Raw genomic sequence first — 16135 nt, 5'->3', positions numbered from 1 at the left:
TCAGTTTAAATAATATCAAATAACACGGTGGTTCCGACGACTTGCGAAAGAACACAAGTCGGAGATTTCTCGAAATCCGACGTCGTCGCGTTCTGGGCGTGCAAGAAATTCAAGCCCAGAATAATATTGAAAAACGCGCGCGGTCTGTAGCGGGTCATTATCGTGTTACGACAGTGTACGTGCTGCTATCGGCGTGCGCGTCAAATGGGTTAGGCGAACCGAACCGTAGTAAACAGCTGGTAAACTAATAACTACGAGACTAAAAAAATGTCATCGTATCAGCCGTTTGCCCGCGAAACGGAAAGCTCGTTTTGTGAAAAAAATACCGACGAGACAAAGACGTGTAACCGTTTTCAATAATCTGACGCGCGAAATATCGTTTTCCTTCTGCAAACGCGTTTTATCTCGACGAAGGGGGAAATCGCGCGCGAAAAGAAACGACACGGCTTGGCGCGATGATCACTGCAGATTTATGTTTAGTCCCGCGCGTTAGCGCAAAGCTGCAGAGGACGAGCTAGGCCGTAAAAACCATTACCATTCGCCTTTTTCTGCATTTCCGCGTTTGATTGCGGTATAAAATGTGCCTGCGCGCAACTGCAACGAGAGCACGCGACCAAAGTTCGTGATGATCGCTCGTTACAGATTGTTTCACGCTGGTAGAACCGATCGGGCCATACAGTCCGAGTGTGATAAATAGAAATGTATAGGGTGAACATTTGATTTCTTGACTTTACAGCCTTTTCCCGCGCAATACCCGCCTATTGTTTCTATACGATTGTGTAAGCGCGCAACGACTATTTATGGCGCCGTTTCAATGTTACTTTAAATAAAATATATTTAAATAGTTTTGTGATTAAAAATATTATTAGTTTTTCCAAAAGTCTCATTTAATGTTCGTATAATACGACTGATCACCTTTTGACGTGTCTGGTTTACTCCAGGGGCTTAGTATAGTCAGTTTTAATGACATTCGTAGGAGAATTAAAATGTTTAATATTTTACGTATTATTTAAATACGAATTCAAAGGATATTTTTAAAGTGGTCCCGCGTTAGTACCAATAACGGCGATTGCGTAACAATGAGATTACACAGAAAAGCGGTTTTGCACGAGACGAAATTACAAGTTTATTATTTGCAGTAGATTTACCTAATTGCATACTGTATAAAGGAAAAACTTATTTACGTAGTAACGTAATTCATTTTTTGTTTTGAATGCTCAGTAACTTTTTAATAAACGAATGAAAGAATAAAAATAAAATTGTACGAATGAATGGTTAGGAATGTCTTTAAGTACCAATAAAAAGTATCAATAATAAATTAAGTATCAATAAAATACATTCATAAATGTCTTTTATATGAAGATAAACTTTTTGTTTTTTTAATGGATAAATTACTAATGGTTTGGAATCCTTTCAACATACGACTGTTTTTAAGGAGTTAAATGTAGGCAATTTTCTAAGAGAATGTACGCATGTTGTATAAATGTGTGCGTAGTTGAGATCATTTAGTGTGCATGAGATTTATGTAAAAAAAATTAGTCGAGTGCTTTAGTACGTCCACGCACATATCAATTACGTGCTACACGAATATTAATAAAATAATTATTATTCTGTTATTCTTCTAAAAGTATCAATCTATTGCCAATTGTATTAACTAACTCATTTAAAATAAACAAAACTTCTGAAAATATATTTGAATTCGTCATAAAATTTACTTTAAAACGAGTTCTTGCATTTTGAAATTAATTTCTTAAGTTCAATATTATTTATGATTTAATTTTCTTGATGTCCAAAATTTTAAAACGCAAGGGTTCAAAAGTTCGATTTTAAATGGAAAAGTAATTTAATCGATTTTATGGCAAATTCTAATATATTTTTAGAAGTCTTCTCTGCGGATAGTCACTACGACTGACAAAATATCGGTATAGTTTCGTAAAAATTCCAGCGAAGATCGAATCCTCTTGACGACTACCTACTATAGTTTGTCTCGGCAGCTCGTAACGGCGACTTTGCAGTGTTTAATACCGTTAATTATTTACCTTTTACATTTTTGTTTACACGTCGTCCGAGTAGATCATTATTATTTTTAGATACGTTTACGTTGTTATTTTGTTAAATTTTTTTGTTTTTGTTCCAACGCAGAACTCGCCGGGCAATGTTCGCGATTTCGCCGTCGAGTTGATGGGCTCCATCGGGCAGAGCCTCAGACCGTCCAATCTGTTTTCTCGGGGGCAGATGACCAACATCACGACCGCAGCCAGTCGGCAATAACGACGCACAGCGAAAGTGTCGTCGGAAGATGGGTAAAGTCTATATCAGAGTCGCAGCCAGTCGGCGAATCGTCGGCAACGACGATAGCACAGCATCAATGGTCCACGGCAGGTCGCAGTGAAATAATAATAATAATTATAAGTCATAATGTTATGTGGCCATGTATTATTTCGTCTATTAGTCTTAAACCATAATATATCATATTATGTGTCCGATCGCATATCATAAATATTTATCGCAATACCTATGTATATTATGTGAATCGATTTTTGTCATCAGTTATATAGTCATTGTTAGTAAATAATATAATAAATTGTAGCTTTCGTGTAATGTATTATACTATTAGAATACAACTAGAGCGTAGGTACGTTTTTTTTCTTTTTCTGTAAACAGCGGGTTTACATAGTCATTATAGGAGTAAGAATGATTATATTATATATCCAAAATATGTGTATTGTTCTGATCCGCCATAATAATCTTAGAGAGTATGTTGTTCGTACGCAATCTACACATGTTTTATTAAAATTATTATTTTAGTATTATTTTTACCATTATTATTATTATTATTATATAGTATTATCACAGATTAAGTAAAACAGATTAAGTTTTACTTAATCTGTGGTATTATTTCACGTAAGACTCGACATGTTATAATAATGTTTAAACAATTTTATTATATGAGCGTTTTAGTATTTTTTGTTTCGCGATGTAGTCATATGTTGCACGTGATATTATTGTACAACGCGCATTGGTTGATTATTTATTTGAAATATATTGTGTTTGTAAACGATTATATGAGTATATACACTACACTCCATCTCATCCACGGTTGAATGCTGTAAGTCTTTATGATTGGTTAAATTATGACGATTTAGTAATTTCAGCATAGAATTCAGACACTACAAATTGGTTGTATTTTATAAAAACGCATTAGATTTTTTTGTGAGCTAATAATTAGAGAATATATTATAATATATTAATGTATACATTCAAATATCGCCCTAATAAATTCTCACCAAACAATACTAATGTATAATAACCTATATTTAGATCTAAGTTTATTCGATTTCCTGGAATAAGAATAAGATGTTCTGTTGAAGAGATCAAACAATTTTACAAAAAAAAAAAAAAAAATATATAATTTGCTGTCATATCCTTGGTAACACAGTGCTTAAATACAATTCAAGTTAGAACCTAAAAAGAAACGGTTTATTTTATGATGTTACGTGGTTGTTTGATGTAGATATATTAGAGACTTCGTGATATTGAAAATCTGAAGACTACACTAGGTCTTGATGTAGAAATTTTATTAATTTAAGGGGATTTTTATAGGCAATATCAATGCAGTTTTGTGAAAAATTGAAATTTTGAATCTTAAAATAAATACATTTAAAATTTAAATAGTTATAAGTTAAAACTAAAAGTAAGTATCTGTTGTCCCGCGGTTGTTGTTACATGATATTATTACGAGATCATATTATTATAAAACAACGGATTTGCGTGGGAAAAAACAGAGAAGGCTATACAGCAGCTATAATTAACTAAAGTGAAGTCGTTTAGTGTTGTGTCTATGGAAGTAAGGAATTGTTATAGCATTCAGCCTTCACCACATATTGAGTGATGTACTAATTTACACATAAAGTTGGATAAGACAGATATTTATATAATGCTTTCGATTATATAATTTACATATTAAATTTCAGTAATTTTAATACATGTGAAATTTGATTTGTTAAATTAAAAACTAAAAGTATGAAAACGTTTTCACTCGGATGTATTACGCGTTAACCTAACTAGATTTAGTTTTATTGAGGTCCTTCCTAAAAACCACATTTAGCGATTAAAGTCTCCTAACATTTTTTTTTCTAAAATATAACTAATATTATATCTATTAATACATAATATAAAATAAGTTGTTTTTTTTTGTTCGGTATAAACTTCAAAACAGCTGAATTGATTTTAATACGATTTTCACTGTAGGATAGGAAATTAACCGAGAAAAATGTATGTGTATAATTTAGTCGTATAATTTGATTAATAATATTTTTGTGATACAATTAAATTTGTACCTCAAAGACGCAGGTTACATCGCTATTTAAATAGTTATAAAATTATCGCAACGAACTGAAAACCCTCTAGCGCAGTGGCATTTAAATACAATTTAGAAGTGAGTGGATCTTAAGTTCGGATCACAGTGTCAGATTGCCCATTTTTTACATTTCCCCCCCTCCGGATTTTTACTTATTATTTATTAACGTTTATTATGTTTAACAACAAAAATGAAAATTTAAAGAATATTTGACTTGCAATTAATTTCACGAGCAACGCCGTGCGGATACAGCTAGTATAATATCAACAGTTCTTAACCTGTGGTCCGCGGCCTCGTGGGGGGTCCGTATTACTCATGTAAGGGGTTCGCGGCCGCCATAACACATAACATGCGTTAATACGTGACGTATTGTAAAAAAAAGATTTTCGAAAAAAATTAGTAAAGGGGTCCGTGACTTCTAAAACCTTTTTTTTTTTTTAGCAGGGTCCGTGATCTACAAAGGTTAAGAACTGCTTGTATATATCAATTTCATACATATGCATGTCATATATTTTCATGTCGATTTTTTATTATTATCACCAGCATTATTTTTTTAAGCCCAGATTGAAATGTGTATTAAGTTTGTACTGTAGAAAGATTTTATAAGCTGTTGAATATTATTTTTATTACAATAAGTTGAATAATTTTATAGTATCACCTGTTTTTAATAGTCATGTGTTTTTAGATATTTTGAACAAAAATATTGTAAAGCAGTGGTCGGCAACCGGCGGCCCACGCGTCTATTTTATGTGCGAGCCGCTTGACGAAATTTAATAAAATATTACATAACTACATATATAACAAAATTTCAAACATATTCAATAATAATAATTTAACTGCACATTTTATTTAATTAGTCATGATAAAATACAACATATTGTGTGTAGTATAGATTATAGTGTATGCTGTTTTTCGTTGATATATTGAAGTATATAAATGAACTTGTAAAAATCAATTTTTCCTGATATTTGGTCCCATATAAATTGTTTGAAACTAAGATAAAACTTACATGGTCTCATACTGAAATAAATGAACTAATACATTTTCCAGCATGCATAAGTCTGTTTGAATCATCGAAATCCTAATTTTTTACAGTTAAGTTTGTTAAAGGTATTTGGATACTTCAATGTGAATTTAATAAACACTTTCATAATTATAATTTATAAACAATGTTGAACATTTTTAACATTACTCTCAAACACATTTAATATAGATATTAATGAAGTTCCTATTGATCTTCAAATGGAAATGGTAGATTTACAATTACAAGATACTTTTAAAAATCCATTTAAATTTCACCTTCATGGTGTTTAGCTGAACTCCCTTCAGAATTTTCGAAAATAAAAATGATAGCTGCAAAATATTTAAGCATGTTTGGATCAACGTACGTATAAGAACAGGCTTTTTCTCACATGAAAAAAATTAAAAACCCACTCCGGTTATGATTAACTAATAACCATCTTTATAATTTAATAGAGTTGGCACAAGTAACTTTGATTTAGAAATTGAAAAAATCGTGAGCAAAATTCAATATCAAAAATCGCATTAAATATGTTTTAATACAGTTATAATTTCCACACTATTATAAAATATCATTTTATTTTATTCAATATTAAAATTTTATTTTTAAAAATAAAATTACAAATTAAATAAATATAGCAGTATTTTTTTTTCATAATTAATAAATAATATAAGTATGACATTTTTATTTTTGTACGGTCCACGAAACTTTTTACATATGTGAATGTGGCTCGAGACTCCAAAAAGGTTACTGACCACTGTAGTTGTAAAGGACACTTTTTAACTTTTATTACCATATTTAGTGCCTCAAATTATAAAACTATTGAAAAATAGAGATATAATGTGAAAATTAAATTTAAAAAAAAAAATTGTTTTTGAATAAAGTACGAGCTTGTTTATTGCAAAAGCTAAAAACACGCACTTGGTAGCAATACACATTTTTAAACAATTAAATTACATATATTTTATTATTCATAACATGTACCTAATGTATGCTTTCTCGTAATAATGAATGTATAACTGTACAACATTAATTTAAAATGAATAAATTAAAAAACAGATTTAAATTAAAATTAGTAAAATGTTATATTTTTAAAAATTAAAAAAAACTTTTTTTGTATATTAAAAATAATTTGGTATTTATTTTTTATTTTTGGCTTAGTATTCCTGTATAAAAACTCATTTTTTGATTTATATTCATATTGATTTTTGTATTATGTATAATAATTAAGTATTATTATCTAAAAAGTTAATAACAATAATAAAGTATTGTATAAAATATATTATATATTGTTATAATAATATAAATACCATGTTTTCAGGAAAATAAAAATCAACCTAACGTAATAGTTACTAAAAGTAAAATAAATTATTTTGATACCTATATCGAAAAACATATCGTGAAGTATACTTAGTTATAATATATGTAGGCTGACGCTCTGAATCGTTAAATCTATCATTGAATTCAAATTTTACACGCCTTTACAGTAATCCACTCAAAACATAATGTACAGCAAAAAGGTATCCATATTTGCCCACTATTTTTTTAATTTTTTTTTCATTGATATTCGAAAATAAATTGTAAAAAAAAAAAACATAGTAAATTATAATCAAAAAGACATTAATCATAACAATTTGAGATACACTATTATTGAAAAAGTTAATATCTAGGTCTTAAATTTACAATGTCTGTAGACTAGGCTTATACTCTGATATTTTATTGTTTTATCATATATTGTTTCTACACAATGTAATTCAGAGAACATAGTATATAGTAAACTTATTATTAAACCTAAATCTATTTGGAAATTGATAAAAATAAAATCCCGTTTTTATGTTTAATAAGAAAAAATCCACGATTTAAATAAAAAAATAAATATTTTATACAGTTGAATACATGAAAAAAAAAAATGAATGTTTGTGAATAATTCATAGTAAAATAGGTATTTAGAATATTATAATAAATTACAAAATACGCTAAATAATCGAAGGCGATTTAAAAATATCTCCCTACACGTTATGATGTAAATATACGGTAGGTAAGTATAATAAATGGCATTTGAAAAATAAGTTTTTAAAAAATACGATAAACGTAATATATTTCCGCGCGCTCTGTAAATACATCGGGTAAAATCTCTTTTTGCATAAATCACGGACTTTCACGATATTTTCGACCACCAGTTAATCGCCCCAAATTTGTAATTAAAATCCGACGGTATATACACGCGAACGAATTATAACGAATCATAACTTTTGCCACGCCGCCGCCGCCGCCGTCAACGTTGTCGTAACGCGGTGAGATATTCCAAAAAAACGGGCGCCAATTTAATGTTTGCCATAATTTTGTACGGATACAAAAACGGATAATCGACGATAATTGACTGGACGCAGCGGGAGGAGGAGTAAATGTTGCGTCGCGCCGTCGCTGTACCGGAACCTCAGCTTCCCACGAGGGGGCGGATGCGTTGACAACGACGACGCCGTTCGTCCGTGGAAATCAGAGCGCGACCGCGTCTCGTATTCCCGTAGCAACGATACAGAGAGGCACGTGTTAAGATACTGTTTTGAATCGTCGTTCAAGCACGACATTATTGACAGCATCATAATATTTACAACCACGTCCGATAGCCCGCGGACGCGGTGACGAGCCTGTTGGACGTGTGCTCGTTTCGACGTCGTGACAGCATCATCATCACAAGTATTTAGGTACCGACCAAAACGTACAGACTGCGTCGCTGCCCGTCCAAGAGTCCGAGGTAAGAGCGAATCGAATGGCATAAAAAGTACGACTGAATAAGTTGTACTAATACTATTTTGGTAGGAAGCGGCGCCGAGCGAGAGTGTTTTGCTGTGTGAAAAATATTTTCACGACGGCTTTTCCTCTCGAGCCACTGTTTTTGTTTCACCTTAAACGGTGTATAATAATAATAATAATAATAATAATAATATGATATATGGATTAAAATTATTGCATTATTCAGTGATATTGTTTTTGATTTTATTGCTAGGAATAACGTTTGTAGGAAACGCACAAAAGCAACAGCTGTCGTCGACTAATACGAAGACGCGTTAATATCGTACAAAAAGGGTACAATAATATAATATAGGTAAGTGTATGAAAAAAAAAAATAAAATATTAATAAATGTTCAAATCAGTACTTAATCCACAGGTGGTCATATTCTAGAACCACTAATTGAGAATATTTTATTGGTGATTACGAAATTATAAATACATTATTATGTTTCGTGTGAAACAAAAACAAAACCATTCGATACCTACTTTTAACATAATCGTTTATATATATATATAATATAATATATATTATATATGTTTTGAAATAATTGAATTGTAAACATTTACAACAAGATGGTTTTTAGTTTTTATACAGTGTTATTGAGTTAAACTATTAATAAAATCATAGATATTAAAGTAGAAACAATTTTTTAAGCATAAACAATATTGCGAACTCTTTTTATCACCAATGTTATTTCAACGTGATAACTGACGTCTAGCGTATCGTTGTCCGCCATCTTTAAATAGGTCAAATATTTTAAAATCTTACATAATTACCTACATACTACTACGTACAGGTAATACCTAACATGATATTTTAAATTGTAACTCATGCAAATTTAGGACAATATTGATATTTTATTATAATTATTTTAGATTACCTACATTTAAATAATTGTAATAAATTACAAAATATACCTATTTTAAAATCAATTTTATTTAAGAGTTACCTACACCTAGTATTTACACATTATTAAAAAAAAAAAATAAAATAGTATTACTTAGTTTTTATCTTTTACTAACTGCAGCTATCATAATTGAACTTTAAAGAATTTCATTAAATTATTAAAACAAAAAAAATTAACATTTTTTAGTAAAAAATATTTTACTAAAATATTACTTAATTGAATGAATAACTTGTATTTTTTGAGGACCACGCAAATACGACAAAGATAGATTCGACGTATCGGATGACGAAGATATTGATTTAATATAATATACTTTAGGTACCTATATCTGTACAGTGTGATAAAGTTATATATATATATAGTTATATATAGTTATATATAGTTATATATTGTTTGGTTGGCCCAATTCACCACTGAGGTAGTACCTCGTATTGGTGATATTAGTGTTTCATAATCATTTGTACATACATAAAGTTTAAATTTAAATAATGTTAGTTTAGTGGTTATAGTGTAGTTTAAAACATTTAAAATTTTAGAATAAACAAATTTTATAAACAATTATATATTTAAAAGATCAACAAGTTAGTAAATAAATAAATAAACAGAATAGATAAAATATGTAATCGAACAAATAAAATAAATGAGATAGAACAAAATAAGATAAAGCGGAATAAAAATTATATTACAGAACATAAATAGAGGAATTATTTTTCGTAGGTACGTCTTATCAGCCATGTATTAGCAAGTTGTTTATATTTAGTGTAATTTTTGCAGTTTGATATAGTTTGTGGCATATTATTAAATAAATCAAGACCTACTTTAACAAAGTGTACGTTTTGATATTGTATTGCTTATTATTTTAACCTATTTCTTCCAAACCAAATAACATTAGCCAGCTCTAATTTCAAAAAAATCTTCTTTATGTTATTATACACCAGATGAAAAAAGCCCAAAGAATTAATTTTGAGTTATTTTAATAAGCAAATGATTGAAATAACTTTATAATCAAGTTTTACGTTAACATAAAAGTATGTACAATAGGTGAATTCTGATTTCAACAAAATGTTAAAAATGTAGATACTAACAATAAAAAAGAAAAAATTCTAAAAATGTAAATTTTTGGTATTTTAAACTTAAAAACACGGTTTTTAAAAAAAATTGAGCATTTTGAAGTTTTCTGTTCAGAACTTCCAGAGCAGGGCGTTATTTGAATGCAATTTTATCTAGATGATTATTTAGATAACATTTTATTCGAATAATTTTCGGTTATTTTATTTGAATAAACATGGTTAATAATTAAAAAAAAAATACATATTAAAAACAATAACTGGCATTGCATTTTAAGTTACATGATGTAAATCGTATTTTATCCAGGATAAATCCAAAAATATTATAAATAAAACAAATATATATCAATAGAAAAAAAATAAAGAATTTGATATGTTTTTTTTAATCATAATAATAATATAACAATATTATTTTATGAATAATATTTAATAATTAATTATTAATCGAAACATTTCGTAATAATTACAATAATAATAAATAGTATTAAATTATTAAATAATAATAATAATAATAATGAATAATTATGAAAAAAAAAATGATTCAATTATAAACTTGTTTACTCTAAAAGTTATCGAATAATCTTCTTTTAAATTTAGTCGAATAATATTTTATTCGAATAACCATAGTTGAAAATTATTTGAATACATATTTATTCAAATAATTAGGTATCTAGATAACATTTTTCGCAACTCTAATAACTTTTAAATGAAGTTTGTGTGACTTTTTTAAAAAGTACCATCAAATCAAACATGCAAAACACACATTATAGAATAAAAACAATTTGAAAAAATCGTTTGGGAGCTAAACTGCATTCGTTCCAAAATAATTAATTCGTGATCCAATCACAAATTGGTACGTAAGTACTTACGAAAACAATTGCATTTTATCTCTACCTTCCCGATTAGAACAACCAAATGCACAACACGTAACGGGCATTGTAGTATGAATAATTAAAATCATATAAACTATAGTTGAGATTATGAGTGAATAACTCGACAAATTAACATATTATTTTATATAACACAAACTTTCGTAAAAATGTCAATCACTGGTGTCATGCTTTTATAAAAGTCCACAATCAAATTAAAATATCTGTGAATAAAATAAAAACGTAAAATCACAGATAAGATTTTCTTTTGTTTATGATAAAAGTTTGATCATTCATAATGAATATAGTATTATATGAAGTGAATTAGTGTGCTGTACTACTGTAGCAATGTAGTTCATAAATATGGTAATTAATTTACGGTTTAACCACGTCCGTCGGTCGTTCTAAAGAAATAAAAATGTCCACAGTGCATGTTTAAGGTACCTATCCAAACTGTATCATGTAGCTAAATACATATATTACGAATGTTTGTATTGTTTTAAAACAAATCACAGTTTAAACGTTACTTCAATATAAGTTATTTGTAGTATACATTATATATACTGATATACACAGTTAATGTTATAACTGGAAACACTATTGTTGTTTAAGTAATTTTATTCTCATGTTTAAATAATAATCTACAGAGGTATATTAACCTCTGTTTATTTGTATCTTTAACCTAATCATAAGAACAACTTGAATTGCGTAAAGTACATACATTTTTGGGTGGATAAGCAAACGTACGCATCTCACTTTCTTCACTACACAATATTAAGTAGCTGCACCTGGTTTTTAGGTAGGTATAAGTTAGTGTAACTTGTAAGCATATGTGCGAATAATAAATTTATTTGCCACACAGCAGACACGTTATGCAATTTCAATCATTATACAATAATGTAGCAGATGCCAATATAAATATTTAACTATTGAAATTTTATTTTAAAATTTTAACTTATAGTTTAAATATTATTTTTACTGTCTGTTATTACTCTTATCCTCATGAACTATAAGTATTAAACCGACAAATAAAATAATATTTATTAAAATCTAAATATCTACAACGGTCATATAAAACCAGTTTATTTAATTTATTTCAAACGCCAAGATACAATTAATAGTAATTGATGCTATAATATATTTAACACTGCAAACTATCAGAATAGCTAGGTTTATGAATTTATAATTTTCATACTGTCAACATTGATTACGAATTACGATCCAGCATAGTCTATAACACTTCTTTCTATTAAAAATCAATAAAAATAACTAGGTATACCATATTGTTATTAATATTTATCATCCTAGATCTTACTTTTTAATTTATATATCCAGATACATAAACCGAGATTGAGAGACTAGCTATTTATTTTTTCAATATTTTTTACTTATGAGTTATGACTAAAATACTCATATTGACATTATAATCGATTGGTTAAATATTACTGAATTTTGTAATTATTTATCGTAAAGTAGATATGAATTAATTGAATTTTTATAATGAATATTGTAATAAATCATAGCAAAAAACAATAATAATACCAATTATTATAGTGTATAATAACTAATAACACATAAATTATATAACTAATAGTTACTAAAAGTTAATATATTCACATACACCATACACATATGTCATATACAGTGTAAGTATTTATAATGTCTCACATTATCATTGGCTTCGTTATTAACTTATTTTCTAATACTCTTAAAATATGCATTCGGAAAAATTTTTTTGGCTCAGCCATGATAGTGATAATAAGTTAAAATATTTTTAATTTACTTAAACGTAAAAAAAAAATGTTATGTATGTTTGTATTCATGCTGTTTAAAGGTAACCGTTTACTAATTTATTAAAATATTGTAATTGTCTGATTAATAATATTATTGTTATTAAGCGTTCAATGATTAAACTACGTTTCTACGTTTATACAATTATATTTTATTGCAAGAAGATAATACTGTATTTTTTTTTTTTTTTTTTTACACAGAATTGCATCATCGTGTTTTGGATTATACATACTGGAGTAGATAGCTGAATACAGAAACTCTCTGAATTATAAGTCCAAGCAAAAAACCTGAGAATTTAATTACATCACAATATATCTAGTTGATATTATATTGTGTAAGGTTAACAAAAAAGAAAAAGTATTCGAAAATGACCACTTCTATTTACGTTTCGTTTTTGTTTCAACAATCCGAATTGAAAGCGAACGGACCCTTAACTCATCAGATCATCATCTTCTCGGAATTCGTAAACCCCATGTATGTTCCTTATGTCAAGTTGGATAACGTGTCCATGGTCGAACTTATTAAGGCGATACGAAAACGGTTATGCGATAACTTTAGCGTGTACTCGTTTTTGGAAGGATCGTTAATTAACGAGCAGAACGGCAAGCTACTCCACGCCATTCCCACCGTGGAGCTCTACGGCGAAAAAATGGACAAGTACAAGTTTGTGTCCAGCCACGAGGGGGCGAAAAGAGTTTTTTTGGAGGCCTTGAATGATTTGGACTGCGAGTACACTCAACTCTCGTCGGACTTCAAAATCATTTACGACGACCCGCCGACCATCTGGACGTTGACCGTGTCCACTGAACACGATTACCAAGAACTGAGAGTGATACAGGGCTACGGGGATAGCGACGAAAATCAGTGGTTTATGCAAACAAGCGTTGCGACGACAACGATCAGAAGCGTCCGGCTCTCTGAAATATTGTACACGGCCGAGCACACAAATATAATAAGCCCAAAAATGATGCGTTACAATGACCTGCCGGTGTACATAGACTCCCAACGGACTTACGAGAAATTTAGATTCCCAAGGACGACTAAGACAGCTACGAAAATCATGCGAGACATTAATCGCGAGATAGACAAATCGCAAGTAACTTTATATGAACTGTGCTGCATATTCCTGGACTGCTTAGTATTTATTTTATTTTAATACTTTTTGGTACATAAGTTCACGCAAACTTGTCTTTTTTTTTTTGTCCACGCGTGTGTGTATTTGTAAACCTTAAAATGGAAATAAAAGTGATCCGAGCTACTGGTCATCGAACAATTGTAAACTCCTCCGAATCTACTTTAGTACTACTTAAACGATGTATGTAAATTTTCCCAAGTCAAACTTCATTTGTACATTATAATTGTATCAAAATAATTTAATGTTTATAATAATATGAAAATATGAATTTAAAAAATGTTAAGTATGAAAATCACAGAAAATAACAATGCACCCAAGTTTCTAATTATAGCTGTATTATAGTCGAAATAGAAAAAAAAATTTAAAAAAAAACATTAGTTTTAATTTGAAAATACATTCAATCCATTCGAGAGAGTTTAACATAGCCCTGGACATAATGCATACAATAGTTAATGATAATAAAATGCTAACTATAAAAACATAAAATTATAGCAAATTAATAGATACCGAAACGATAAAGAGATCAAATTCAATAAAATTAAAACAAAAATCAAAAACTCAAAAGATAAAAAGGCATCCAAAAATATTTACAAAATATCTAATTAAAAAATAAAATGTTGTATATTATTTATCAAACATACAGTACAAGTTTAATTTTTCATCTCAAATGTTTAATAATAAAATTAAATAAAAAATAACTAATGTTTAATATACAATATTTAAACAAAACAATGTAGAAGTTCACGTTTTGAAAAATATACTTTCCTTTCTTATTTAAGTAAACATGGCGTTCATTCTTTTTTTTTTAAAATCTGGATAAAATTTGTTTAAGATATACATTATTCTAATCATAAGTACACTATAAATTATTTATGTTTATATGACTTCTTATACATTTATTAAAGTAATTACTTATTACATTTGTGTGATTATACATTTTGATGTGAATTGTAAAAATAATCGATAAACCATTTATAATTAACTTTTTAATAATAACTTTTCAATATGTTTAAGCGTGTTGGATGTCAAGTTCATATTATTGGATTTTATTTCATTTTAGTTAAAATCATTTATTAGCAGAGTTTGGAAATTGTAGGATTTTACACTTTCAATATAAAACATTTAATATTGAATAATATTATTTAACGTAAGTATTTATTGTCATCGTTGCAGTATAAATATTAATTTAATGATAACAATGCGTGTGATTTTAATTTCTATTGCGCTTATATGCTATAATGCTATTTTATAGTTAAGTTGATGATTTATCGTAAATCTATTAATTCATTAGTTTGTACACGATTAACATTTTACATTTTAATGATTTTTCAGTTTGATAAAATATAAAAATTTCTACTGCTTTTCCGTCGTATAAATATTACATATAAATTTATTTTTTTCATATTTCATATTTGTTTTTGTGCATATTATTAACAACATTAGATATCTTATTTTCGAAATTTTACATATTTTTTTTACGTAGGTACTTTTAGCTAGTATAAGTTTAAAACATTAGTTATTACTTATTAGTCTTAAATATGATAAACACTTTGGTGAATTTTGTTTCAATACTTTACAGATTAAAAAAAAAATAATAATACAGTATCTATATATTAAGCAAATTAAGGTATTATAGGTATTGATGATTTTATATTTTAATTAAATTATGTAGTTACACAGATACACTTGACACAAAATTACGTTAAAAACAATTTATTACAAAAGACATAAAATAGTGTTACTTTTTTTTTTTTTTTGCATCATATTTATTATTTAACTATACATCTAGTATACTAATATATAATTTGTATGCTTTTAGTGTAATAAAAACATATATGTATTTAAGATTAGAACTTTAGTCTACAAGCATTCGCATTTGAGTATAGAATTTAGTATTAATTTATAATTACTATAATAACATAATAAATTAAGCATTTAACTGTATTTTTATTTATATTTGTGTAGTTAGCATCAATAAAATCCTAGATATTATTCAAAATGCCGGTATTCTATTGTATGAAATCGAATTTTTTAAAATTATATTTAAAGTTTTTTTTTTTTTAAATTAGGTAATCATTTAAATTTTTAACTTTTTTGACAAAGAAACTTCTCATTATGTTTTTGTTTTCAACGTTGGATATATTTTACAACTTTTCATTTTATAGCCTGTCAAATGCCAGATATCACTTTC

General features: G+C 28.0%; 1 protein-coding gene and 1 pseudogene across 1 annotated transcript; both read left to right on the top strand.

The window, feature by feature from the left end:
* Window positions 1-3064, top strand: part of LOC112595733 — a 14607-nt pseudogene extending 11543 nt beyond the window's left edge.
* A 10112-nt stretch (window positions 3065-13176) lies between these two features.
* On the top strand, window positions 13177-13965 carry LOC112595732. Its single transcript, XM_025341034.1, has one exon. It carries the CDS (start codon window positions 13177-13179, stop codon window positions 13963-13965), a length of 789 nt encoding a protein of 262 aa, XP_025196819.1.
* The last annotated feature ends 2170 nt before the right edge of the window (window positions 13966-16135 follow it).

Source organism: Melanaphis sacchari, unplaced genomic scaffold (assembly GCF_002803265.2).
Source record: "Melanaphis sacchari strain LSU unplaced genomic scaffold, SCAv2.0 Contig29_pilon_pilon, whole genome shotgun sequence".
In the NCBI taxonomy this organism is placed as follows: Eukaryota; Metazoa; Arthropoda; class Insecta; order Hemiptera; family Aphididae; genus Melanaphis; species Melanaphis sacchari.
The sequence above is the reverse complement of the archived record's forward strand: the minus strand, read 5'-3'. Positions and strand labels throughout refer to the sequence as shown.